The following is a 23,910-nucleotide window of genomic DNA, read 5'->3' as shown; positions in this document are numbered from 1 at the left end:
CGAGGTGACGCTCTACCCGCTCTCCATCTCTGCTCGGTCCGGAGCAGACGAGCGGCGGACCGGAAGCTCGTGGTTAGCGGGTTGTTCCGGCGACGCTCTATCCGGCGGACCGCCGTCTCTCTGCTGCGGCGGAGGACTGACGGCAGGGAGCCGGCGGAGGCGGGGAGAGAAGATGGCGGAGGCCTCGGCGGCGGCCGCCGTGTCCCAGCATCGCTTCTTCTGCCACAGCTGCAAGGGAGAGGTCAGCCCCAAGCTGCCGGTAAGCGCCGGGGGTCGGGGCTGTAGAGGGGGGGGGTGTGTGGGGGGGAGGCCGAGGCCTCTCAGCGCCGCTGTGTCCGTTCCCCGTCCCCGTCCCCCCCCCCCCCCATCCCCCCGGGCGCGGGGGTGAGGAGCTCGTCCCTGTTTTGCCTCCAGAAAATCTCCCCTTGGGGTGGGAACCCCTGCCCGGGGTTCAGCCTGGAGGGGAAGGTTATCCCCCCCCCCTCCAAGCCGTGCAGGCAGGGGTGACCCCCACCCCATCCTCTCCCTCACCCCTATGAGGAGGGGTAGCGGCACGGCCCCCCCCCCCCCCCCCAATCCCCTCCCTTACCTTTGTGAGGAAGGGCAGCCCCCCCAAACCCTGCAGACAGGGGTGACCCCCTTCCCCTCCCTCCCCATCCCTTTCCTGACCTTTGGGGGAAGGGGTGCTCCCTTGACACCCTACAGACAGAGGTGACCCACCCCCTCCCCTTTCCAAAATCACTGACCTCTGCAGAGAAGGGCTGCCCCCCCATCCTATGGGGAAGGGGTGTCCCCTGAACCAGGACTGCCCTGCAAAGCCTTAGAAGCTGCTGTGATACCCCCAAACTTTCCCGAGTCCTACAGGGAAGGGGTGACCCCCAAAATCCCATGGGGAAGAAGGGGTGGTTCTCCAGAAGCCCAGCATTTAGGGGTGACCCTCCCACGCACCCCAAACCCTGTAGAAAAGGGGTGAGCTCTCAGATCCTGGTGAACCTTCTGGGGGTAAGGTGCCCCCCCAACCCTGCTGAGTGCAGTGACAACCCCCCCCTCAAAAAAAACTGTTGAGGACAGGTTGACCCCCACCCTGTAAGGCTGTAGGAGAGGATGAGCTCTCTCATCCTTTTGGGAAGCGCTGATGTCCCTGCAGAAGACTGCAGAAAGCAGCTGGGGGGGGCTGTATATGGCCCCCTCACACTGGTGACCCCCAGATTTCACCCCCCTACCCGAGCCCCTGAGGGCTTTTTCTCGCTGCTGTCGCTCTGGGTGAGGGGGAGAAGGGAGCTTGAGTCCCCCGTTTCTGGAGAGCCCACCACCCCCAACCCCAAAGGGGTGAGCAGGGAGGGGACAAATCCCTGTGGCCCCTCCACAAGGCAGCTGGAACTGGGTCTGGGCTGGCGCGACCTCGATATCCAGCCCCCCCTCCACGCTCCGTTTTTGGGGTGTTGAGGATGGAAGGTTTGGCCTGTGATTGCTGAGACTGGGGGACATTCGGGGAGAGGGGGCAGGACTGGGTGGATGCTCCTGTTCCCCTATGGCGGTGGGTGTAATCCCAGTGCCCAGCTTGGGAGGGGTTAGGGGGGGGGACTGGGGGGATGCAGACAGGGCTGGCGTGTGGGGCAGCAGCAGGAGGAGGTGAACTGGGCGGCCACCTTCATCCGGCCGAGCGGTGTGGGACGGAGGGAGACGTCTCACCCGCCGTTATCCACGGGCAGCCTCTACATCCGAGTCTGATTCGCGAGCTGCCCTCGCTCTGCCGTGGTGGGGGACCGTATCTCCTGTCACCTGCAGGCCCCCTGGGATCTGAGTTATCGGCTTCGTTAACCCCCCCCCAAAAAATTAATTTCTGAGCTGTGAGTTATGGGTTTTCTCTGCTCCTTTACTGTCCGAGGGTGTTGGAGCCCACCCTGCCCTTCTCCGTCGGCAGGACAGGAGTGATGCCACGCGCAGACCCCCTCGGGCGCCGAGACCCCTTCCCTGATTTCTGTCAAATCCAGGCAAATGGAGCGACGTGGTCCCTCGGCGGCAAGAGGGGCGAGTGCTCGCACCCAGCCCGGGCAGGGGGTCCCACATGGCCTCCAGTGAGGGCTCTGCAGGCACGAGCAGCCCCCCGAGGCTTATCCTCGTCTGACGGGGTGGAAGTCGGATATCTGCACCCAAATCCATCCCAACTCCTCTTCTCTGGAGCCAATAGCTTTGCTCTGAGGCGCTTTTCTTCTCTTCCCATCTCCCAAATTTTGCTTAACTCTCTTTTTATACCACTTCCATCCGTTGCTGACTTCAGCACTTTACCTTCCAGTGGTTCAAAATCCACTTTGTTAAAAGAATTACTGTCCAAAACCTGCTCAAACCCTGTCCATCCATGAGACTTGGGCTTTCCTGGTGCCTTGATAATCTCGATGGTCCTGGGCGCAAAACCCCAGGCCTGCTCCACCGAACACCTTTACATCAAACCTCCGCTGGTTTTTTGTTTCCTTGGACCCGGCGTGCCACAAACGGTTTCCTTCGCTTCTAAATCGGGAGCCCGGGCGGACCGAAGTCCCTTCTGCTTTGCGTGGGCATTAAAGAGGTCGCCGAATCCTCTGCCTGGAGGATGGCTTGCCCAGCTCTCCCGGCGTGTCTTGCTCCAGTTTCTATTTCAAGAGCACCCAGAAACCCAGCTCGGGGTTGAGGCCTCGGTGGAGGCTGTTTTCCCTTTCCCACTGGGGTCTGCTCTCGTTCCCCTCCGGAGACGGCTGGGTTTCGGTAGGGACCAGCGTCACCGCGCTTTTGGTGCGTCTAGAAATGCAGGTTGTTACAGTCCTGGCTCCATAAAAACATTTCTTTGGAGTTTGTGCCTGCTGCGGTAATGAATATTTTTGCTCTTTTGAGATCTCCGGTCTTCTGTCCTGGCCCTGGGGTGGGGATGAGGACAGGCAGGTTCCCTGTGACCTGCTGGGGACCGTCAGTTGTCCCCAAACCTGTTCCTTCACATCATCCCTTTGAAGGAAAGCGTAGCCAGAACTTCTTACGCCCTTCCCCAGCCGGTCGGCTCGCCTGGGAGAGGCTTTTGCAATCTTTACTCGGCACCGACATGCGCTTTGAGGAGCGTGGCCTGACCAGCCACCACCTTGGGTCGGTGCTGTCCCTGTGGCTTGGGGACAGTTCGGGTAGGGGGTGTCACCTGAACCCCCGGCTGTGGGGAGGACGTGGCCGCGGGGCTGCTCTCGCTGCTTCCCTCGGCTCTGTCCTTGGAGGGTCCCCGTGTCCCTCGCGGGAGGAACGCTGGCTGGCTGCACCCCAATCTCACCCACCGCTGGTTTCCTGTGGGCCAGGAAATCTCTCTCGGTGCCTCAGTTTCCCATCAGCAGAGCAACTCCTGTCTCCATGGGGGGAGGATCTGCAAAACTGAAAGTGAGAAACTGGGGGAAGCTGGACCCATTTTCCAGGACCAGCACATGGTTCTGCACCTCTGCGTTTTGGTTATTTTTTTGTTGTTTTTTTTTTTCCTCTCACCCCAGACAGGTAATTTCTCTCCCTGTCTTCGTAAAAACAAAACAAATGCTGAGTGCACGGTTTGTTGTGTTTTTTTTTTTTTTTTTTTCAGTTTTTTTTTTTTTTTTCAAACTGCTCTCACCAGGATAATGGCAACCTAAACTAAAACCCCTCCTGCAGATCGTTTGTCTGTCCAGGAGGGTTTTTCTGTGTACCGACCCTCTCTGAGCAAGAGGATCTGCTGCTTCTCAGGAAAGCTTTAGAGGCGCGGGGCTGCCGCCTCCTCCCAAAGTGAGCACGCCGCCGCTGCGGCGTCTCCTGCCATTGCTGGGACCCGGCGAGGGCTCCCAGCACGTCGGTTTGAGATGCAGCAGTCGTCCTCGGCGGAGCTGCTGCATCTTCTCACTTCGGCAGTAAGCTGGCACCTCCCCGACAGCGGGCAGAGGTGGCGTGGACTTCGCTCCCTGCCTGCTCACACCCGGGTGCCCCGAGCAGGGGCAGCCCCTCGAGAGGTCACGTCGGGGGCTGCTTCCGTGTCGGCAGGAGCCTGTAGTGTCGGTGGGAGGTCGGGACTTGAGGGGTGGTTGTGCCCTGGTGGGGTGCTGAGAAGCCGGCTGACGTTTAACGCCGTCTCCTGCCGGCTGTTTCAGTTTGCTGCGCGCAGCAGACGCTCGTCCTGACGGGGCTGCAGCCCTGCGGGTCTGTTTTGATTTTTTTAAAGCGGGGAGGACAAACCCAAGAGAGGGTGATGGAACGTGTGGCTCGGTGAGAGGCAAAGCCGAGCGGGGATTCCAGCTCTCCTGGTGACACAGCTCCAGCGGTGCCCACTGCTGCTGTGCGGGCTTGTTCCGGCCCCGTGCTCCCCTCCGCAGAGCCTGGAGCGATTCCCCCTGCTCGGCCCTGCCGTGGCCGGCTGGTTTCATCGTGCTGGGCTCCTGACCCCGCGTCTCCCTTTGTCGGTGTGAAGCCAGGCGGTCTCAGCTGGGAGCGAGCCAGGAGAGGAGCTGTTCTCATTTCACATCTCCCTACCCTTGAGGAGCTCAGGGTGGACGCCGGGGATGACAGACCGTCCGCCCGGTGCCACGCACGGTTAAAAGCTGCTGCCCAGCGTTTGGGCGACGGAGGCTCCCTCGCGCTCAGAGACGCTTGAACGGGCTGAGGAGCCGCGTGGCGACGCTGACATGGAGTCAAGGGTACGATACGATAGTCCCCGTCTGTAACACCGGTCACAGGAGGATTAATGTTTATAGCGAAGGGCACGTCTGCGTCTTGCCGAGGGCCCTGTCCTTGCTCGGGGTGGGGGGAAGAAGCAGCAGCAAGTTCTGGGGTCGGGTCTGGGGGCAGAGGAGGTGGCGCGTGGCTTCGTACGGGAGTGAGCAGGTAAGGGAGGTCTCGTCCCAGAGCGTTTGATGTCACCTGCTGTCTGGTGTGACAACTGCTTTGTCTTCTCCTGGCAAAATGGTTTTAAGTAAAAGAGAAAACAAAACAAAAACCAGACGCATATTTTGCATAAAATTCACTGTCTTGGGACACTTGAGCTCTGGATCCCCTTTCTGAGAGGGACTAGGGAAGGGATTAGGGACAAGGTAGTGGAAAACGAGGGGTTACCAAGCAGCTTTTCTTCAAGACCTCCCTGTGCTGAAGCATCTCCTGGGCTGGAGACTGTACCTGTGCTGTTGGGTTTAAGAATCACAATCCTCCGAGAATTCATCTAATGACTTTTTAAGGACACTTTCATGCTTCTGGCTTCCTGACACCCTCCGGCTGCAGCCTCCACGGCCGGTGGGTAGCATGAGGAAAATCCTTGGGTGGTAAAAACACGTGTGGAGGTGATGAGCTGCCTCGAGGAATTTATTATTGAGAAGCTCTTGAACTTCAGTGGTGAGAGACGCGGCCCTGGGTCAGGAGCAGATCTGGGGAGCTCCTGTGCTCCAGCATCCCGTCGGGGGAAGAGGTGCCGTGGAGGTTATTTTTGCTGCTCCTTCCCCACGTGAGAATGCAAGAGCCGTCTTCTCCTGACCGAGGGTTGAGGTGTGTGAGGTTCGGCCTTTCTGTGAGCTGCAGCTTGATCGTGTGGCTTTAAAGTGTTGAATTAGGGTCAGTTCTCTGGGTCTCTCTCTTTTTACCCGTGTCAAACATAGACCGTATGGCTTATTTAATGCAGGGAGCGGCTGCCCCTTGGGTGAAGCCAGTCTGGACAGTGCAGAGCGACGTTGCGCAGTACTTGAGGAGTAAATATCACTGCAGCTGTGGGGATTACAGGAGGGTTATTTCATTTGGCAAAGACAAATGACTCAACCTAAACCCGGGGTGGTGGAGCTGAGTTATCCTGCCCGTAGCTGCTTGGTGAGGGAGCGGGGGGGGAGTAATTAAATCACATCTGGGGTTGGAGCTGTGGGACGGGCTCGGGGCTGTCGAGGAGGGGACAAGCGACAACGTCGAAGCGATGGAGCGAGAGCCGGGGAAAACTTCTCCTCTTGCCTTATTCCCTCGGCTTTGTTGGAGTCTGTTGCTGATCAGGGAGCTTGCTCTAATGTCTCCTCTCCAAGCTGCCGGTGCCCGGCATAGCCAGGAGAGCGCGAGGGGACTTTTGGAGTCCAACCGTGCGGGTGAGGGTGACAAACTACCACCGTGACCAGTGGCTGGGAGCAGCTTGGGTTTGGTGCCTCGGTCGGAGAGACGCTGCCGGGGGTGAAGGCGCTGCGGGGGGGCTGTGTTTGGGTGCAGTAGGGTCCCCGGGGCGGGGGGGGGGAGTTGGGGGTTCCTGGTTTCCTGTGCGTCCGGGTGCGACGATGAACAGGACAAAGGCAGGAACGGTCTGCCCGAGCCTGGCCACGTGCCTGCGCAGCCCAGGAACCCACAGGGCACCGTGGATGGGTCAAAGCATCCTGCACGTGGCTTTTCCCGGTGCTTTGCAGTCTTTAAACTCAATTTTCAGCAGGGGCCTCAAACCTTAGACAGGTTTGCTGCCACACGCCTTTGCGAATCGCGTTTGCATCTTTCCCTCTGTTTTGGGGGGGGGGAAGCGGGGCTTGGGGACCGCCTGGGTGTACAGACCCATAAACCAGGGGCTGAAAAACCTTCTAGCCCATCCTTTCTGCCCCGCTGTAGGATCAAGTCTAGCAACGCTGCTCCTGACAGACGCGCTTAGGGCTAGATGTGTGTGTGCCACCCAGTCCTGGAAATCATCTGGCTGCTTTCCTCTAGCGACCGTCTCCCGTGAGCAGGGCAGAGCCGCGGGCAGCGCGGGCTCCTCCTGGGTTTGGATTTCTTTTCCTTCTGGGAAACACAGCCCACCAAGCTGGAGGGGACTCGGAGCGGTAGGAAGTTGTCATTCCTCCCTGGAAAGTCCCTTTTTTCTTTGCGCTGTGGCTGGATCCTGCCTGAGGAGCGAGGTCCCCGTGCTCACCGGAACGGTGGTGGTGGCAGTTTTGGGGGCCGCGGGGCACCCCTCAACCTCCTTCTCTGCAGGCAGAGACCGGGGCTGACCGATGCATCCCTAAACCTTTTGCAGAAAAGCGGGGAGGTAAGACGCAGGGCTCGTGCCGCTCCACGCATCCGATGGCTCCGCAGCGACCCACCCACCTCCCGGCGTCTGTTCTGGTTTCCCTTCTCCCTCCCCCCTGTTGCTATTTATCCCAAATGCCATTTTTATCTCTCTTCATGCTCTGACTATACATTTGAGCTTCTGGGCAAGATGCTGGTAATTTCCATACGGATTATAACATAAAAAGAGACATTCAAAGGCTTCCAGAAATGCATTAGACCTGCAGTGTCCCTGATGGCATGGCCTCCTGCTAAGTTTAAGAAAAAAAATATATATTTTTTTTAATGTGGTCATTTTGACAGGGAAAATGCTGGAAATCCATTATGTGAAGGATTTTTAAGCATCACAGAGTGACCTCCTGGTTTGGTATTGCTCTGAATCCTCGTGGAATAGTATGAAATGAGCTTTTTGACCCCAGTATTTTAGTACCCGGCTTTCGATTCGGTATGTATTCATTACTTTTAAGAAATGCCAGGCATCCACTGCTCCTCGCTTCCAATTTGCAGCTCAGACCTCGCATCTCTGAGGAGAGACACCGGAGAGTGCTCCGCATTTCGCAGGGCCTTTCCCCCCCCTCCCCAAGAACAAGCTGGTGTCTTTTTTTACCCCTGTGTTATAATTTTGGTTCGGAGATGGGTCCGCGCTGTCGCCCCGCGCCGTCCCAGCCGCTGCTCTCCGTGGGGGCGTTCAGCCCCACAATTTGCTCCTACGCAGAACCGAGCGACGCTCATTCCTCTTTCAAACACGCTCATCTCTTCTCGTTAGCCTTGCAATTTGCGGGTGCAAAGCCGAAAGCCCTAGACAGACACTTTTTTTTTTTTTTTTTTTTCCTAATTTTTTTTTTATTCTTTCCAAGAGCTCATCGCCCATCAGTTCCCATTATACTCAAGGCTGGAGCTCTTTTGAAAATACCCCACGTGTTCGGCTGCCTAAATGGGCCTCTTGTGAAAACCTGGGCTCGACCTCTCCCGTCGCCGGCTGGGGTCTCGCGCGTGTTTTTGGGAGCGAAGCTGCCGCGGGCAGCCCCCCGCCACACGCTCCTCCACCTCTGAAGCTGCTCAAGCCGGCAAGTGGTGCCCGTGCGTCAGCACAGCACCTGGGAAATATTGCCAGCTAGTGCTTTGCTTCAGGGGGGAAAGCAAAATGAGGTGTCTAGAGGGCTTTTGTGCCGTTCCCAGGGAAAGACAGATTCAGTGGGAAAAAGATACGGAGCTGTACGGTGGCAGGGGGCGGGAAGCTGAAGCTTGCGTTTCACGAAAGCAGAAGAAGAAGAAGAAAAAAAAAAAAAAGCCGTGGGGTGAATTTGGAGCTGCCTTCATGCAGGTGTTGTGTTACAGGGCTGGGAGGTGTCTCACCTGCGCCCCAGCTCTGGTAACGCTGCGCCGGGAATTCGATCGGTCCTGGAGCTCGGCACCGTGCTGGGAGTTCAAAGGAAGGAGCTGGAGCGACTGGTGTGCCGCTGTCTTCGGTGTCTTAGCTTTCCTCTTCCTTGCCAGGCTCTAAGTCTGGGCAGCAGGATTGGACACTGAGGGCTCGAGGCTGCGGCTCACAGGGCGCTGCCAGGGTTTTTGTCTGTGGTCTGGGCGAGCGCGAGTAAGGAAAGCAAGGCGCTTATCAGGAGGCTTTATTTTTGGATAGAGACCCCGCAAATCACAGGTTGGAAAATCACTGCCCGAAGCATGGGTTTGGGGAGCGCCCCGTCTCCTGCAGCGGGCCGGGCTGGGGAGGGAGGATCTGAGGGTGCTTTTTTTTTTTTTTTTTTTTTTTTTTTTTTTTGGCAACGTTTTGCCCTAAATTGAAGCCAATCCACAGCCTGGGGACAAAACGAGGGCTCTCGCCATGAAAACAGAAAACTCTTCTCCTCTAAAGAAATCTCCCCTGCGGCTCCTGAAAGCTCCGGCTGCCTCCGTGGCTCCCTGCGAGCAGCTTTTCCGCTCCCCAAGCCGGGATCGCTGCGGGGTCGTGCGGCTGGCTGTGCCCTTCTCCGGGGTCAAGGCTGCCGAGGATGCTCCCCTTTTGGGGCGCAGTCCTTTTGTTCCTCTTGGTGGATAAATAGCTGGCAAGCAAGCGTTGCTGTCGGTGTGACAGAGCCCTTCCCTTGCCCTGCCTGTGCAAACCCTGGCTGACGTTCCTGTGCCCGTGGTTGCCCCTGGGCAGGGGTGTCCCTGCTTGGTAACGCTGGCGGGGGGGGGGGGTGTGGTGGTGAAAAACTGCAGGAGAAATGGGAATTTTTCTCCTTTGCCTGGTTTTGAGGAGGGCTGGAGGTGGGGAGGCTGGATAATGGCTTTTCCCCACCTCAGACACAGAACTTGAATCTCTGTCACACCAGCTGAGCGTGGGCTGAGGAGCCACGGGAGGTTTTCCCCCCTCCTTATGAACAGGGAGGTGGAGGGGGGGGACGACCCAGAGGACCCCGAGTTCGAGGAACTGCTGCAAGGTGGACCCAGAGGTGCCTCTTCTCCGTGCCCTGTGCTCTGGCTGTGCCTGTCTGTCTGCCCAGCCTGGCTTCTTGTTACCTTGCCCTGCACCAGATCCTGCTTTGTTGGCCCTAGCAGCATGTTCCAGAGCAGGGAGGCCTCCGGATTAGCCAGTTCCTTCTCCCATCCTCAAAAGTTTTGGGGCCTCAGAGCAAACCCATCCACCTCCATCCTGCTTTTCTGGTGACCAGCACCTTGCTAGTGGTGCAGCAGCCCCTGGGCTGGCAGGGCAGGCTCGCAGGGAGCCAGCGGCGGGCAAGGTGCAAGTTTGAGCCTTTTGGATTGGGATTTTGTGGCCTTGAGCTGCTTTTCCCCAGGTGATGTGCCAGGGAAGGCAGCCCTGGGGCTGCGCGTTCCCTTCGCCTGCAGCACAAATCCTTCACTTGGTAAAGGAATGGCATGCTTGGAGGGAGGGCAGAGCAGCCTGTGGATGGGATCTCCCTTTATGAAAACGGCTTGGCGGAAAGAAGTAACAGCAAATATTTATTTTCGAACCGATAATTGCAGAGCATCTCTTAAGTTCCCTGCGAGAGCCGCCTTCCCCGCGGTGCGAGCGGCAGCAAAGCCAGCTCCCGGCCTTCGCAGCAGCTCGTTGGCTTTCTGACACCAGTTTAATTGGAGCGACTTGCTTTTCCATCGCTGGGGCTGGGAACTGGCCTTGGCCTGGTGCTTTGCAGCAGGCTTGCGAATGGCTCTTTTCTTAAAACGTCATTACCCGGACAGGCTTGACGCTGGAGGTGTGGGGATTTTTTTTTTATTTTTTTTTTTTTTAATTTCTTTTTCTTCAGTCCGCCACTAACCTTGTGTGATCTTGATACGGGTGTTTTTCTGTTCCACGGTTGTCAGTGGAGGTTAAAAATACCTGCAGTAACCACCGGGCTTTGAAATCCTCTTGATGAAACCGAAACTCCGGTCCTCCAGAGTGCCTTTGCAGGGAGGTGGGGACCAGCAATCCACGCTGGGCTCCTGGCGTGGCAGTTTCTGAGCTCTGTTTTTCCCTGAAATCGCAAGTGAAAGTGCTTGGTGGCTAAAACCAGCTTCCCCTGTCTCTGCAGGAGTACACTTGCCCGAGATGTGAATCTGGCTTTATCGAAGAAGTCACAGATGATTCCAGGTAACGTACGCATCGACGCACCGTTTGTTTTACCACGTTTAACCTTTCTTGGGTTTCTAAGAGGCCTAAGTGTAAAAAAATAAGGAATGCAAAACGAAAGCTTATATATTAGTGTGAATTTGGACTTAATACCAGATGAGACTGAAAATACAAGTGGCCGTCGGTCTCACGCTAGAGCCACGTGGGTTTGGGGAAGATTTCCAAGAAGATGGGAGTTGTGAGTTAAGGCTGTACAAGGTCCCGTGAACAAAAGCACTTGCAGGTTTTTGACGCCTGTTTTCTTTTGATCTATTGGAGCAAAAAGCTTTGAGTTTGGTGGGTTTTGTTTTTTGTTTTTTTTTTTTAGGTATCAAGCTTGAATCTTAGTGCCTCACTGTACCTCTCTTTTTATCTCCATTGGCCCCAGCTCAGCCTCCTGCCTGCCTCTCCAGTCTCACAGTGCAGGCCAAGAGAGAAAGAAATACCTTTTCTCTCTGGGCGCACCGATTTTGGTCACCGGTCACCCAGCAGAACATGGTGCTGGCAAATTAGGGATCCAAAGTGATGCCTGTTCAGCGCTTACTCTATTCAGTCATGAGTAATTGCTGAGAAAACTGCTTTATTTGGGGTGGGAGTAGGCGAGATGGAAGGGCAGGGGTGATTACGTGAACCTTTGCTATCTGAGACTTGCCACAGCAGGAGTCTGGGGCTGGGTGTCACCGGGGAGATGACTTAATGTCACACTACGTCCTCTTTGTAAATATAAGTGTATACCCGTTGCCCAAGGCCGGACTGGAGGTGTCCTCTGGGGCACTTAGCACACAATCCCGTTTGCAGAATGAGGATGCTCCATCTCCGGTGCCTCCTCCTGGGAGGATCTTCCAGAGAAGCCAGGTTTCTTCCACAGCCCGGTTGTGCACAGTGTGCTGGCACACAAACCAACCTCTCCATTTTAACAGTCCTTTTCTGTCCCAAGGAATTATTGGGCAGGGTGTCTGCTCATCCTTTTCCCTCTCAGACCACACGGGGACTGTCTTGCTCCCATGAGCTCCCATCTGTATTTAACCCTGGAAGAGGAGCTGATTTTTTGGAGGGGTGACCTGCTCTCACTCACCTGTTTTTCTCCAGTTTTCTAGATGGCAGCGGCATAGACGACAGCCCGTCCACACAGTTTGCAGAGGTGAGTTTTGCTGTCTTGCTTTGGGTTTTTTTTGGTTTGCTTTTTTTTTTTTTTTGTTTTTAAAAAAAAAGTGTAGCCATAAAGAGGTTTTCAGTCTCGGCTCCAGCTGCAGTAGGTCAAAGCATCTTCACTTACCGCCTTGCAAAAAGGAGAGCTGATCTCCCTAAGAGTTTTCAGGAACTTGGCGAATTTTGAGGAGACTGATGACACTGCCAGGACTGAGACCTGCCAGAAGTTTGCTCACTGGGCAGGGCAGGAAAAGAAGGATGCTAGAAAGACACGCTGGCCCCTGGTGCTGGCAGATGCTGGGCTGTGGGTCGGTGACGCTCAGCCAGGCAGGGAGGGTGTTGCCTGACTCCCCTTTCCTCCCTGCTCATCGCTGCTCCTGGTTTTACCAGAAATGCTACTGTCGAAAAAGTCCAAACTCGTAGTAGAGTCCGTGTCTCGTAATTCAGCTGCGTGGACCTCAGAGCAGGGGCTGTTGGGCAGCGAGGGCTGGAAGTGTGTTTTTTTTTAACTTACCCCGTTACCTAAAGTCTCAGACAGCCGGGCACGTGCCCGAGTCGAGCTCCGGGAACGCGCACCCTGAGCTCGTGCCGTGGCCTCGCCTGAGTCGCCCCGGGCTCGTGGCTGCGGCGGCAGCTCCTCGTCCGGTGCCCGGGGAAGGCCGGGGGGGGGTGGCCCTGGGCTCTGATCTCCGGGCTCTGCTTCCCTTCAGGAGTTCAGCCGAGCTGTGCAAACCAGATGGAAATAAAATCTCTATGCGTGTCCTCTGCCAGCAGGCCCTGCTCAGAGATCAGGTTATTTCCTTGCTGGGTTATTGCGGAGTTTTCGCTGTTGCTGGGTCCTGCCAGCAGAGCTCCCCGATGTCAGGGAGTCGCAGCTGGTCGGCCAGGGTTATCCCGGGGTAGATTTGGGGGTCTGTGTTGTGGCTGAGCTCCTTCGGGTGCTGCCAGAAACAAGGTCACCGAATAACTGAAATTCCCCTACAGCTTTGTGTTTCGGATCCGGAGCCCTCCTCTTTGCTTCCCCGCTCCCCACGTGCGGCTGGTTTGCCCCTCCTCCCCTCCTCTTCGTTTGTCTCCTGAACAAAACGTGCCTTTGTATCGCTCCTCCCCAGCCCTGCGCCCCAGAAATGCCCGTGCTTCAGCGAGATAAAGCGGTCTCGTCTTAGAGCCCATGTGTCGGTTTACAAAGAGCTTTGGGATGCCTCTGCATGAAAGGCGCTATGTAAATTTAAATGCCTTTTAGGATTAATAATAAATGAAAGTCTTCTCTCAGCAGGGTGGCTGCAGGCAGGCAGAGCACTATCTTGATCATAACCAGCAGGAGAACAAGCAGAGCTCTTGTCTGCGGGGTATTAATTCAGAGAACAGGTCATAAAGTTGACTTCTCCCTTTCCTCCAATACCAAATTGAACCAGGCAATGCAAGAGACTTTTCAAGTGAGCTAATTCGGTGTGAAATGGAAATTAAGCCGCTCTGATCATGTCATAACACACGATGAGGGTCTGATAGAAATAAGGAAGGAACCGCCCTCGTGTTAACGCTCTGCAGCATTTAATTCCCGCAGTAAATCCGAGGGCTCCGCTCCTCCGAGTATCGCTGTCGCAGCGCAGAGCCCGGCCCGGGCGCACCGAGCGTGAGCAGCGGCTTGCTCCCACACGGCACACGGAGGGCTTCTCCTCTGATGCTCCTTGTTTTGGTGTCCTCTGTGAAATTTATTTTTTATTTATTTTTTTTTTTAATCAGAAGTCCTCAGTACCCTCCTCAGCTGTTACTGCGACCCGTGGGCGATCTGAATCGCGGGAGGGATAAAACCAAATGGGTTTTATTCCAGGTCGCTGCGGGCGGCTCTTGGCTGGGGATGGGGATCCTTTGCTTGGGGGGTCCTGGGTGTTTTGGGGCACCCCCCCCCCCCCCCCCCCCCCGGCTTTCTCCACAGGCTGGCAGCCTGCAGCGGCGACTGTAGCCGGGAGCTCTTGATTTACATCCCTGCTCCCCCGGGGGAGGCTCAGGGCTGGTGATTTGACTCGGCCAAGGAGCCGGGTGGGTATTTTGCAGCACCAGCAGCAGGTAGGTCTGCTGCAGGGCCCGGAGGCGGCTTTCCCCGGGGTGGACAGCCCCCCCCAAAACAGCGTGACACGTTTCCTTGTCGGCCATTTCACGCCGTGTCGCGGTGGCCGAGCCGGAGGGCGCAGACAGAGACTCAAACCCTCCTCCCCCTCGGGGCCGTGCTTCGGATCTTTTGGCCACCTCCGTTTGTGGCTGTGAGGACCCGGAGCACTGGGTGAGCCCGTGGGCATGGGGGGGCCTGGGGGTCCAGCACTACCTCCCCTCAAACCCCAGCCCGGGCAGAGAGAGACCAACCCTCGCAGCACCCTGGAGTGACTTAACACAACATGTGTTGTTGGGATCTGTAGGTTCTGACGCGTTGGTCTTCCCGGGGGTGGTACATCTGATTAGTTTGGGCTATAATTAAGCGGGTTTTGCCAGGCTTTTTTTTTCTGGGAGCCATGGTAACCCTATGAATTCGCTCAGTTGCTTCTGTCGAGGTGGACTTCCCTGCCTCCGCGCTGGCAGTGGAGTCACCGGGATTAGTGACGGAGCTGTGCGTGGTTTGTGTCTCCCCTTTTTTCTTCCCCCCCCCCGCCAGCTTTGGGACCATTTGGACCACACAATGTTCTTTCCCGACTTCAGACCCTTTCTGAGTAGCAGCTCACTGGATCAAGACAGCAGGGACAACGAGAGGGGCCACCAAGCCCACGCCGACCTCTGGGGACCGAGCCGGCCCCCGCGATTGCCCATGACGCGGAGGTACAGATCCCGGGGCAGCTCGCGCCCCGACAGATCTCCTGCTATCGAGGGGTGAGTGCCTGAGTTACCCCCTGCAAGCGCCTCCCTCTCCCCTCAGTGGAAAAAAAAAAAAAAAAAAAGTGGGATCTCGGGGAGAAATGGGATCCTGGCGTTTATGGTGGGTCACCCTCAGACCTGGGAGCCGCAGGTTTTCGCATCGGATGCTCTACCCCTTGTCCCCCCTCGGCACGAACCGAAGCTGCGTGGTGGGAAAGGTGGGTTTTGCCTGTAACGGTGCCAACCCTCACCGCAGGAAAGCGAGTCAGTGCTTGGGAAACTCAGTCATTTCCTCTCCCAGCCCTCCCACACTCTGATGAGTTAGCATCCCTCGTGCTGTGCCCCAGTCTCAGGGCTCACCCTGCCCGGTTTTACCTGGGCCCGAGTCTTGCAACAGCAGGGCTGCGATCGGTCGGAGCGGTATTTCGTGTTTTGCTGCCCATTCTTGCTAAACTGCTGCCATTTATTTGTTTGCTCAACTTGTTCTTTTTTTTTTCTTTTTTTTTTTTTTTCCCCCCCCCCCCTCTCTTCCAATTCCTCCCCCTTTAGAATAATACAGCAGATCTTTGCAGGGTTTTTTGCAAACTCAGCGATTCCTGGCTCACAACACCCTTTTTCCTGGTGAGTAGCGAGCATGGTTTAGACCATGGCTTTGATCACGGCTGCCCACACCAGTAAAGAGCTGTGGTCTGGTGCCCGGGAGCCCCATCTCCCCAGTGTGGCTCCTCTGGGAGGATTGTGCAAACCTCAGGGCTGGTTTGGGGTGGGTGAAACAGCTTCCGTGACTCTCCGCTCCCGTCCGCAGGAGTGGGATGCTGCACTCAAATCCTGGGGACTACGCGTGGGGACAGAGCGGCCTCGATGCTATTGTCACCCAGGTAAGTCCCTCCTGTGTGCCCAGGTGGAGGAAAAAAAAACCAAACTGGCTGGCCTGGGCTTTCATCTGCCCCTGTAAATCTCTGTGCTCCGATCTGGCCAGTCCCGCTGCTGGAGGCGAGCCCTGGGTTTCGGGTGAGGCCTGGGAACAGCCCGTCGGGCTCTGGCGCGGTGGCTGCCTGTGCCCTCCCTCCTCAGGGGGCCTGGGGTAGGGCCAGCCCTTATTCCTGTGGACATACAGGGTCTCAGTTCAGCTCTGGGTCAGCTCGCCTGGGCTGCGGGGCTTGCGGGTGCCTTGCAGCAGGCTCAGCAGGGGCTGGAGACGAAAATCTCCAGCGTCAGCCCCGGATCTCTCACCAAAACTGGGCCATTTCCAGCCGTGAGCCATTTCCCCCTGTGGTTTGGGGAGGGATGAGCCGAGTCCACTCCCGTTCCCTGGAAGCGCTGTCTGGCTCCTTTGAGGATCGGGGGTGTCCAGCCTCCATCCCCAGACAGCCTCTTCCAGGGTGTCGGCATCCCTGGGACGGGGAGAGCAGACGGATTCTTTGCCGAGAGCTAATTTGGCTGCTGCTGGCGTGCTGACACCTCCCGAAAGCTCCCGGCGGAGCCATCTGCTCCCATTCATAACTAGCCCCCGGCTTCCCAGGCTGCGTCGCCCGCCCGGCCCACGGCTCCCCCAAAATGAGCCTGCAGCGCTCGCGGCCGCTCGGAGCCAGCGAGTATTTTACCCCGGAGTAAAATCCTCCAGGGGTAGCTTAGCCCCCCTGCTCCCACGGCCGGGGCAAAGCCTCCCTTCCCACCCAGGCCCCCCAGTCTCGGTGCAAGAGAAAACGCCCGGAGGGCGACGCTGTTGGCGGTGGGATTGCCGGGGGGGGGGAGGCGCGAAGGAAGGTTTCGGCGGGCAAAGTGTTGCCGCAGGGGGAGGGAACGGTCACCGGGGCGCTCGGCGTCGAAGCGAAGCGGCCTGGGCTTGGGCCACTGGGACCTTCCCGGCGAGGGACTGGGAGCTGAGGTCTGGCACTGGGGGGGGTTTGCCAGGCCAGGGCTCTCCCCCCCCCCCCCCAACCCCGACCTTGCGCCCAAGCTGCTGGTGGGTTTGGGCTCCGTGAGCCGTGCACCGGCGGGCGAACGCTTTCTCCTCCGCAGCTCTTGGGGCAGTTGGAAAACACGGGACCGCCTCCGGCCGACAAAGAGAAGATCTCCTCTCTCCCGACGGTGACAGTAACTCAGGAACAAGTCGGTAGGTGTGAAGTCGGTGCCTGTGCCCGGCGTCACGCGGCTCCTGACGCTTTGTCACCCCCTTCCCGGGCTCTCCCCCCACCCCCCCCCCCGTCTCTCTGCTGGGGATCAGCCTCCCTGCTCTTCCCTGGCTGCTGCGGGAGGGCGGAGGGCTCCGTCCTTCTGAATTACAGCCCGGACTCGGGCTGGAAACACTCGCGTCTTCCAGCTCGGGAGATCGCTGAGCTCTGCTCCCGCTCTCAGCTGGTGTTGGGTTCTCCCGGGGCGCTCGGATCTGCGCCGATTCAGGCCACGGGCAAAGACCTTCCTCGTTCTGCGCCGTCCCGAAGCGCCTGCCTTTTTGGCCCTGTGGCTTTACCTTCCTCAAAAATCTCCTCTTTGTGCCATTGTTTATGGTCTCCTTAGAGCTGGGCTTGCTTTCTTCCCTTCCAAACTGGCTCACGGCAGGGCGGGTAGATGAGGCTCGGAACGTATCCGTGCTGAACTTCTCTGGAAATGTCATGTAAAACTCGCAGGTTCTTGCAGTGCAGCTGGCAGCGAAGGCCTGTGGGTTTCTCATAACGTTTATGGTTTTGCAATTAGCTCGTCCCAGGGATTTTTCTCCCCCTGTTTGCAGAAGGCTGCTCAAAGGATCCCTTCCCCTCCAAGCCGCTCTATTACTGGAAGCTAAAATGCTCCATTAAGACAAACTGTTGATTAGAAAAGCCGTTTCCACAACAGATATTTTTGTCTGCTGCTTTTTATATACCCACGTCTCCTCTCCTTGTCTGGGAAGCCAAGAATTTCCATGTTGTCATGCTCGGTCTCGCCCGTTCGAGCTGCCGGAGCTCGCTGTCCCCGGCCTGCGCCCGCGCTCCGGCCTCGCTACGAAGGGAGCAGGAGCAGATTTTAATTTTTTTTTATTTATTTTTTTTTTGCCATCTCTCATGGCCGGGCTCCTGCGGAGGAGGCTGCACGATGGAAACCTCCCCCGCCAGCCGTGCGAAACCGCCCTCCACCCGGGCGAGGAAGCTCTGGCAGGATTTATCTAATATGCCCTTAGTTTGATTGATTTTTTTTTTTTTTTTTTTTTTTTTTTAATATGCGGAGAACGTAAGGGGTTTCTTGGCTGCCTGGCTGCAAACGCTGCCCTCCCCAGCGGGTTGTGCGCGAACGGACTCGTAAAACCCGGAGCCTGCGCCCCCGGCCGGCTAAAGCCGCCCGCGCTTCCCTTCACAGATACGGGTTTGGAGTGTCCCGTGTGCAAGGAGGACTACACCGTAGCGGAGCAAGTGCGGCAGTTACCGTGCAATCACTTCTTCCACAGCAACTGCATCGTGCCGTGGTTAGAGCTGGTAAGAGCGTGGGGCTGGGGGGGCTCCGAGAGAAACACCCCCCCCCCTCGGCGCCGCGCGCGGCTCGGCGGGACGAGGCCTCTCCCTGAAGCTCCCGCCTTTCCTCTTGCAGCACGACACGTGCCCCGTGTGCCGGAAGAGCTTAAAAGGGGAAGATTCGACTCGGCAAACACAGAACCCCGAGGCCTCGGCGAGTAACAGCTTTAGCACTGAAAGCCAGCTACACGATCGATGGACTTTCTGACGCTCGAGGGCTCTGGGCACAGTATGGTTACTACAGATGTACATTGTATTATAATTCAACCAACAAAAAGGAGGAGAGAGGGAAAAAAAAAAAAAAAAAAAAAAAAAAAGAGTAGCAGGAAATATAGGGCAGGGGAGGGGACCCACCCCGCGGTGTTGCTGCGCTGAGTGCTGTCGTTTTCCCGAAACTTTAAACTAGCATCTCCGAGCGAGTCGCGTCTCCATTGGAATCGCCTCTTTAGTCCTAAATCCAGAGTCTTTTGAGTGATTTGACTTGATTTTTGTACTTGTGAAACCTTGAGACTTCAAACGGGGCCCAGCAAGGGGGGTGGGGGGGGAGGGGGGGGGCGAGGCGGCGCAGGGAGGTTTGGGGACACCCCGCCCAGAGCCCGAGTGCGGCCGCCTCCGCTCCCCGGGCCCCCCGGCAAAGAGGGGGCGAATCGGGGGGGGGGGGAGCATCCCCCCTGCTCTGCTCCGCGTAGAAAAAGAGGAGAGGGAAAGGAGAAGATTTTTGACTTCTCTCCTCTGACCCCTTTCTCTGCCCCTCGAACCGGGTGGGTGGAATCCAATCCAGGAGGTTTTTTTGGGGGGCTTCTTTTTTTTTTTTTTTTTTTTCATCTTTTTTTTTTAATTTTTATTTTTTCCCCGCTCCCTCTTGAATTCAAGTGACGGTTCCTATAAAACAGTGTTCCAGGTCTCCCTGGAGGGCGAGGCAGAGGTGAGGATGGAGGCGTGGGGGGGTTTCTGGAGCTCTTCCCCAGGCGTGCTGGCAGAGCGCGCCGGGCTCGGGACGCGCGGGAGCCCCCGACTCTGGGGGCAGGGAGGCACCGAGCAGGATTTTCTGTCTTGTCGTGGACTTTTGTTGTTGTTGTTGTTGTTGTTGTTTTGGGGGGGGGGGGGGGGTGGTGTTTCCAGCCCTTCTCCACGGGCCTGTGTCCCCAGGTCTGTCCCAACCCGTGTCCCCCCCCCCCAGAGTCGTTTAGGATCCTTAGCTGGCTTCTTCCCTGGGGACCACACGAAGGGCATCCTCCAGGAAAGCACCAAACTCTGCACATTAACAGCCGATTCCGCGGTGTTTAACACAAAAATCTTCATTCTCCCGTAGTCCGATAACTTTAAGAGAGTCGCTTTATTTTTGCGGATTATTTCTTTTTGTCGTTGTTTGGGTTTTGTTTTGTTGGTTTGGGTTTGGGTTTGGTTCCCCCCCCTTCACTTCTGTAACATTTCATCCATGTTTAACTCCTTGGGTTTGTTTGTTTTTTTTTTTTTTTTTTTTTTTACCGTCCGCGTAACGTCTGTACTTGGGGCACCCACTCCACCCCCCCCCCGTGGCAATGTCAGACCCCGGCAGCGGCCGCGTGGGAGAGGTGGGTCGCGTCTAAACGTGTCGCTTCATTGCTGTAAGCAGTGTACTACGTACACTCGATTTAAACTAGTGGTTTTGTTTGCTATTAAGTCAAATAAAGGCCTTTATAAAGAAGATGAAACGCGGAGAAAGATCGTTGGGGCTGGAAGAGGCGGCTGAGGAGCTCCTGGGGGACTCAAAGGGCTGGAAAAAAACCCCGGGGGGGGGCTGGAAAGGGCTTTTCTGGCGTCGCTTTGGTGCGTGTAGACGCGTTCCCCTTGGACCTGCCAGCCCGGGGCCTGGGGAGCGCGAGCCGGGCGCGGGGGGTGGTGATGACAAAGAGGAAAATGCTTTAAGGGCGCCCGAAAAGGGTTTTCTTCGCTGGGGTTTTCTCATTGCTTGTCCCTGTCACCCAGCGTTTCAGGCTCCCCCCCCCCCCACAGGTGGAGGGTGAGGTTTGGGGGCGCTGGGGAGTATTTGGGGTCCTGCCAGGTTCTTCCCTTTCACCTGCACTTCCCGAAGTTGGGAATTTCTTCCCTGTGGGGCAGAATTTAATCCGGACCCCTCCAGGCAGGGAGGGCCGTGGGGCTAAAGGGGCCATGGAAGGGGGGGTTGGGGGTTCCCCTTATCCCCAATCCCTTTGTGTTCCCTGGCTGAGGGGCTCGGGGGGGGGGGGGGGGGGGGGTTTGGGGTGGGGGGTGATGCTGCTGGAGCATCCCCAAGCCCGGGCGGGGCGGCGGGTACCACACGCTCGAGCATTGCGGCGGGGCTGAGCTTTATTGGGGGAGCTGCGTGTTTCAGCCCCGGGGGTGATTTTTTTTCCCCTTTCCCCACCTCCACAACCCCCCCACCCCCCTACACACACACCCCCCTCAAGTCCTTCAGGTCAAATCTGGGGGGGGGGGGGGGGGGCTCCTCCGCCCCGCTGCTGGACCCCCCCCACCTCACCTGGCTGCCTCCGGGCGCCAGCACAATCCAGCCCCCGCGGCCGGGGGGGGTGGCAGAGGCCCGAGCCCCGGGTTGTCCCCAAAGCTGAGGAAGGGACGTGTCCCCTCCCGCCGGGCTCGAGGGGCCACCGCCTGCCTTCACTGCTCCTTCTCCTCCTCCTCCTCCTCCTCCGGGAGCTTCTTGCGGGTGAAGAAGCCCAGCTGGGGCGAGAGGGAGAGGATGGAGGGGAGCGTGGGGGTGGTGGGCAGAGCCCCCTGTCCCCGTTCTGTGTGTGTGTGTCCCCCCAAAAGCCGAGCCCGGCCCCGCTCTCACCTTCCACAGGCAGAAGATGATGAGCGCCAGGAGGAGCAGCCCCCCCAGGATGCTGCCCACCAGGATCCAGAGGGAGATGGGCACCCGCTTCCCCTGGATGATTTCAAGCACCGTCTGGGAAAAAAACAAACAAACAAACAAACAAAAAACAAAACAAAAAGGGTCCCCGGGGAGCAAAGGGGAAGCGGGGTGTCCCCACGGGCCCGCTCCCCGGGTTTGGGGGGCTGGGGGGGCTCCTACCTCCCTCCGCTGTGCCCCCTCCTCCAGCACCAGCACGCTGCTCCCCGGCACCCCCAGCCAGACCGTGCTGACGACTTTCACGCTCCTGAATTTAGCCTGGGGAAGGGGAAAGCGGGGGGGAGGGTAGCAAAGGAGGGGGGGGTTCCCCCTTCCCCATCGCCCCCCTCCCCTCCTCACCCCACGGAAGAAGTCGTTGTGGATGGTGCGGAGGACGTGGATGGAGACCTCCCCGCCGCGGTCCAGCCGCCCCAGCCGGCAGCTCAGCTCCTGGCACCAGGCGTTGCCGCAATCCTACGGGGACAAAAATGGGGGGGGGGGGGTGTGGAGTGTGACAGAGTCGGGGAGGGGAGGAAGCACCCCCAAACCCCCTCCCACTCCCCCCAAACCCCAGCTCGGGGACCCTCAGGGTGCTGCTCACCAGCCTGTCCACGCGCAGGAGGTCTTCGGGGTGCACAGGGACCACCGTGGCCGTGCCCCGCTGCTGCGGCTCCTCGGCCGGGGGCTGCAGCACGCAGGTCGCCTTGGGGGGGTGGGGGGGGGGGGAAGGATCTGGGCTCAGCACCAAGGTGTGGGGGGGGTGCAGGAAACACCACCCCACCCGCCCAAACCCCCAGGACCCCCAGTTTGGGTGAGGGACTCACGTTATCGGCCAGGACGCGTGTGACGGAGAGGAAGGTGGCCCGGCGGTAGCCCAGGGCTGGCAGGGCCATGCGGAGGGTGAGGTTTCGGACAGGGTAGCACCCAAAATTCTGCACCTGGGTGGGGTGAGGGGAGAGCAGGGTGAGCCAGGAAACGCCACCCCCCCCCACCCCAGCAATGCTCCCCCCGTCGTCGTCCCCCCCCCCCCACTGCACCCCCAAAGCTCCTCACCTTCACCGTGGTCTTGAATTCGGGGCCGGGGCCGTGGGGGAAGGTGCCGAGGGGGTGAACCTCGTAGCGGTGCAGGTTGGAGTCGCTGCGGGGGAGCAAGAACAGGGTTGGATCCTGCCCCTTTGTCCCCAGCACTGTGACCCCCCCTCCTCCAGCCCCCCCCCCCGAATTGCCCCACCCCCCCCCCCCCAGCAATACCTGGTGAGGAAGAGCTCAGGCTCGTAGCGGATGGGGGTGGAAAGCCGGACGGCGTTGTCCTCCGGCGTCGCCTCCGTGCTGTCACTGGAAGGGGGGGGGACGAGGCCATGGGGAGTTTGGGGGGACCCCGAGACCCCACCACCACCACCACCTGGGCCACCCTTTGGGGTGCAGCCCCCCCCCCCCCCCCCCAGCTTCTACCTGCTGGCCTCGAGGGCGACCTCAGCTCGGTCGAGGAGGACGGAGCAGCTGAACTCCAGCTCCAGGGTGAAGGAGACCTGGGGGGGGGGGGGATGTGGGGGGTGAGTGGGGCTGGCAGCAGGGTGGGATGGGTGCACAGGGCCCCGGGGGGGTCCCATGGTGGGGGGGTGGGTAGCCCTGGTCCCCTACCTTGGCCAGTGAACGGAAGACGGGGTAGCCAACGCTGCAGAGCCGGCGGTGCCCGGGCAGGGCTGTGCACTCCAGCTTCACCGGGCTGGTGTCCTGGGGGGGGGGGAACACACACACCACACACGTCACCTGCGGCTGGATGGGGCCGGGGACGCTGGGGTATGGAGCTGAGGGGGCTTGGGACGACCACAGGGGTGAGGGGCCCTGTGGGGGCACATGGGATGGGTTGGGGGGGACATAAATGGGGCCCAATGGACCCCCGCCTCCCCCCTGGGATGGGTTGGGGATGAGGATGGGCTGGAGGGTCTCTTATAAGACCGGAGAGACCCCAAACTTTGTCCTGGGATGGGGCGGAGGGTCTGGACAGGAAGGATTACAGTGTCTTGGAGGGGCTGGGGGGGGCCCTAGAGGAGTGGGGGACCCGCCCCCCCCCCGGCCTCCGTGGCCCCGTACCTGGAGCGTGAGGCTGGAGAAGTGGAGGTTGCTGGAGAAGCGGAGGAGCAGGCTGGCGTTGTAGGCGTTCTCCTCCTTGTTCTCCAGGACCGCGTCCACCATCACCTTCCTCCTGCCCTTGCGCAGGACGTGGGGGCTCTGCCTGCAGCGACCAGGGCGGTTACGGCCCCGGGGGGGGGGGGGGGGGGGGGGAGTGGGGACGGGGGGGCCACCGGGATGGAGGTGGCTCAGCCCTGGGGACACCCCGTACCTGGAGCCCACGATGTCCATGGTGGCCCCGAGCACCAGGTCCGTGACGCACTCGTTGTCCTCCCCGCAGTCCTTGAAGAAGGGGATCTGGGAGGAGCCCGGTGTGATCCCGGTGCCGGGGATGATCCTGGATCCAGTCCCCCCCCCCCCGCCCCCCCCCAGCACCCACCAGTTTCCGGATGGTGGTGGGGGACGACTCATCCAGCACCGGCCCGGTGGATTCGGCCATGGCCAACCTCACCGTGAAGCTGAGGGGTCGCAGATAATCCGTGGTGTCCTGGCGAGGGTGGAGGGGTCCCCATTAGCCCCCCCCAGTACTGCTGGGGGGGGCGGGGGGGGCTGTGGAAAAAGCCACCCGTGTCCCGAGGGGCGGAGGGGTCCTGGGTGGCTCACCAGGACGTGGAAGGGGAAGCGGAGGCAGCTCTGCCTCCCCAGCGAGAGCTCGAGGCGCCGGTGCAGCAGCCGCCGGGCGCCGGCGTCGAAGGCAGCGCGGGCACCCGCTGTCCTCTCCTCCAGGGACACGTTGTACCGGAGCTCTGGGGGGGGGGAGGAAATCGGGGGGGGGTGGGGTGGGGTGTCAGTGCTTGGGGACA

At 58.8% G+C, this 23,910-nt stretch overlaps 2 protein-coding genes across 6 annotated transcripts in view; one reads left to right on the top strand and one right to left on the bottom strand.

Moving 5' to 3' along the window:
- Positions 1 to 65: 65 nt before the first annotated feature.
- RNF115 (ring finger protein 115) lies at positions 66 to 19,792 on the top strand. Its single transcript, XM_042784682.1, has 9 exons — positions 66 to 259; positions 10,551 to 10,609; positions 11,717 to 11,768; positions 14,424 to 14,635; positions 15,170 to 15,241; positions 15,426 to 15,498; positions 16,643 to 16,736; positions 17,954 to 18,069; positions 18,182 to 19,792. Exons 1-9 carry the CDS (start codon positions 173 to 175, stop codon positions 18,311 to 18,313), a joined length of 897 nt encoding a protein of 298 aa, XP_042640616.1. The 5' UTR covers positions 66 to 172; the 3' UTR covers positions 18,314 to 19,792.
- The window catches only part of ITGA10 (integrin subunit alpha 10), a 17,261-nt gene continuing 12,553 nt past the window's right edge, over positions 19,203 to 23,910 (bottom strand). For 3 of the 5 annotated variants that reach the window (XM_042784625.1, XM_042784627.1, XM_042784626.1), the window contains 14 exons: positions 23,711 to 23,853; positions 23,487 to 23,594; positions 23,319 to 23,404; positions 23,069 to 23,210; positions 22,616 to 22,708; positions 22,427 to 22,503; positions 22,226 to 22,309; positions 22,028 to 22,112; positions 21,799 to 21,912; positions 21,576 to 21,677; positions 21,335 to 21,448; positions 21,158 to 21,253; positions 20,918 to 21,031; positions 19,203 to 20,805 (listed from right to left, as the gene is read on the bottom strand). In XM_042784625.1, coding sequence (XP_042640559.1) covers positions 20,743 to 20,805; positions 20,918 to 21,031; positions 21,158 to 21,253; positions 21,335 to 21,448; positions 21,576 to 21,677; positions 21,799 to 21,912; positions 22,028 to 22,112; positions 22,226 to 22,309; positions 22,427 to 22,503; positions 22,616 to 22,708; positions 23,069 to 23,210; positions 23,319 to 23,404; positions 23,487 to 23,594; positions 23,711 to 23,853 — 1,421 coding nt within the window. In that variant the 3' untranslated portion in view covers positions 19,203 to 20,742. The remainder of the gene's footprint in view (positions 20,806 to 20,917; positions 21,032 to 21,157; positions 21,254 to 21,334; positions 21,449 to 21,575; positions 21,678 to 21,798; positions 21,913 to 22,027; positions 22,113 to 22,225; positions 22,310 to 22,426; positions 22,504 to 22,615; positions 22,709 to 23,068; positions 23,211 to 23,318; positions 23,405 to 23,486; positions 23,595 to 23,710; positions 23,854 to 23,910) is intronic. The other 2 variants (XR_006164601.1, XR_006164602.1) reach the window with 2 other exon arrangements.

Source organism: Tyto alba, unplaced genomic scaffold (genome assembly GCF_018691265.1).
Source record: "Tyto alba isolate M040663 unplaced genomic scaffold, T.alba_DEE_v4.0 Super-Scaffold_8, whole genome shotgun sequence".
NCBI classification, from domain to species: Eukaryota; Metazoa; Chordata; class Aves; order Strigiformes; family Tytonidae; genus Tyto; species Tyto alba.
The sequence above is the reverse complement of the archived record's forward strand: the minus strand, read 5'-3'. Positions and strand labels throughout refer to the sequence as shown.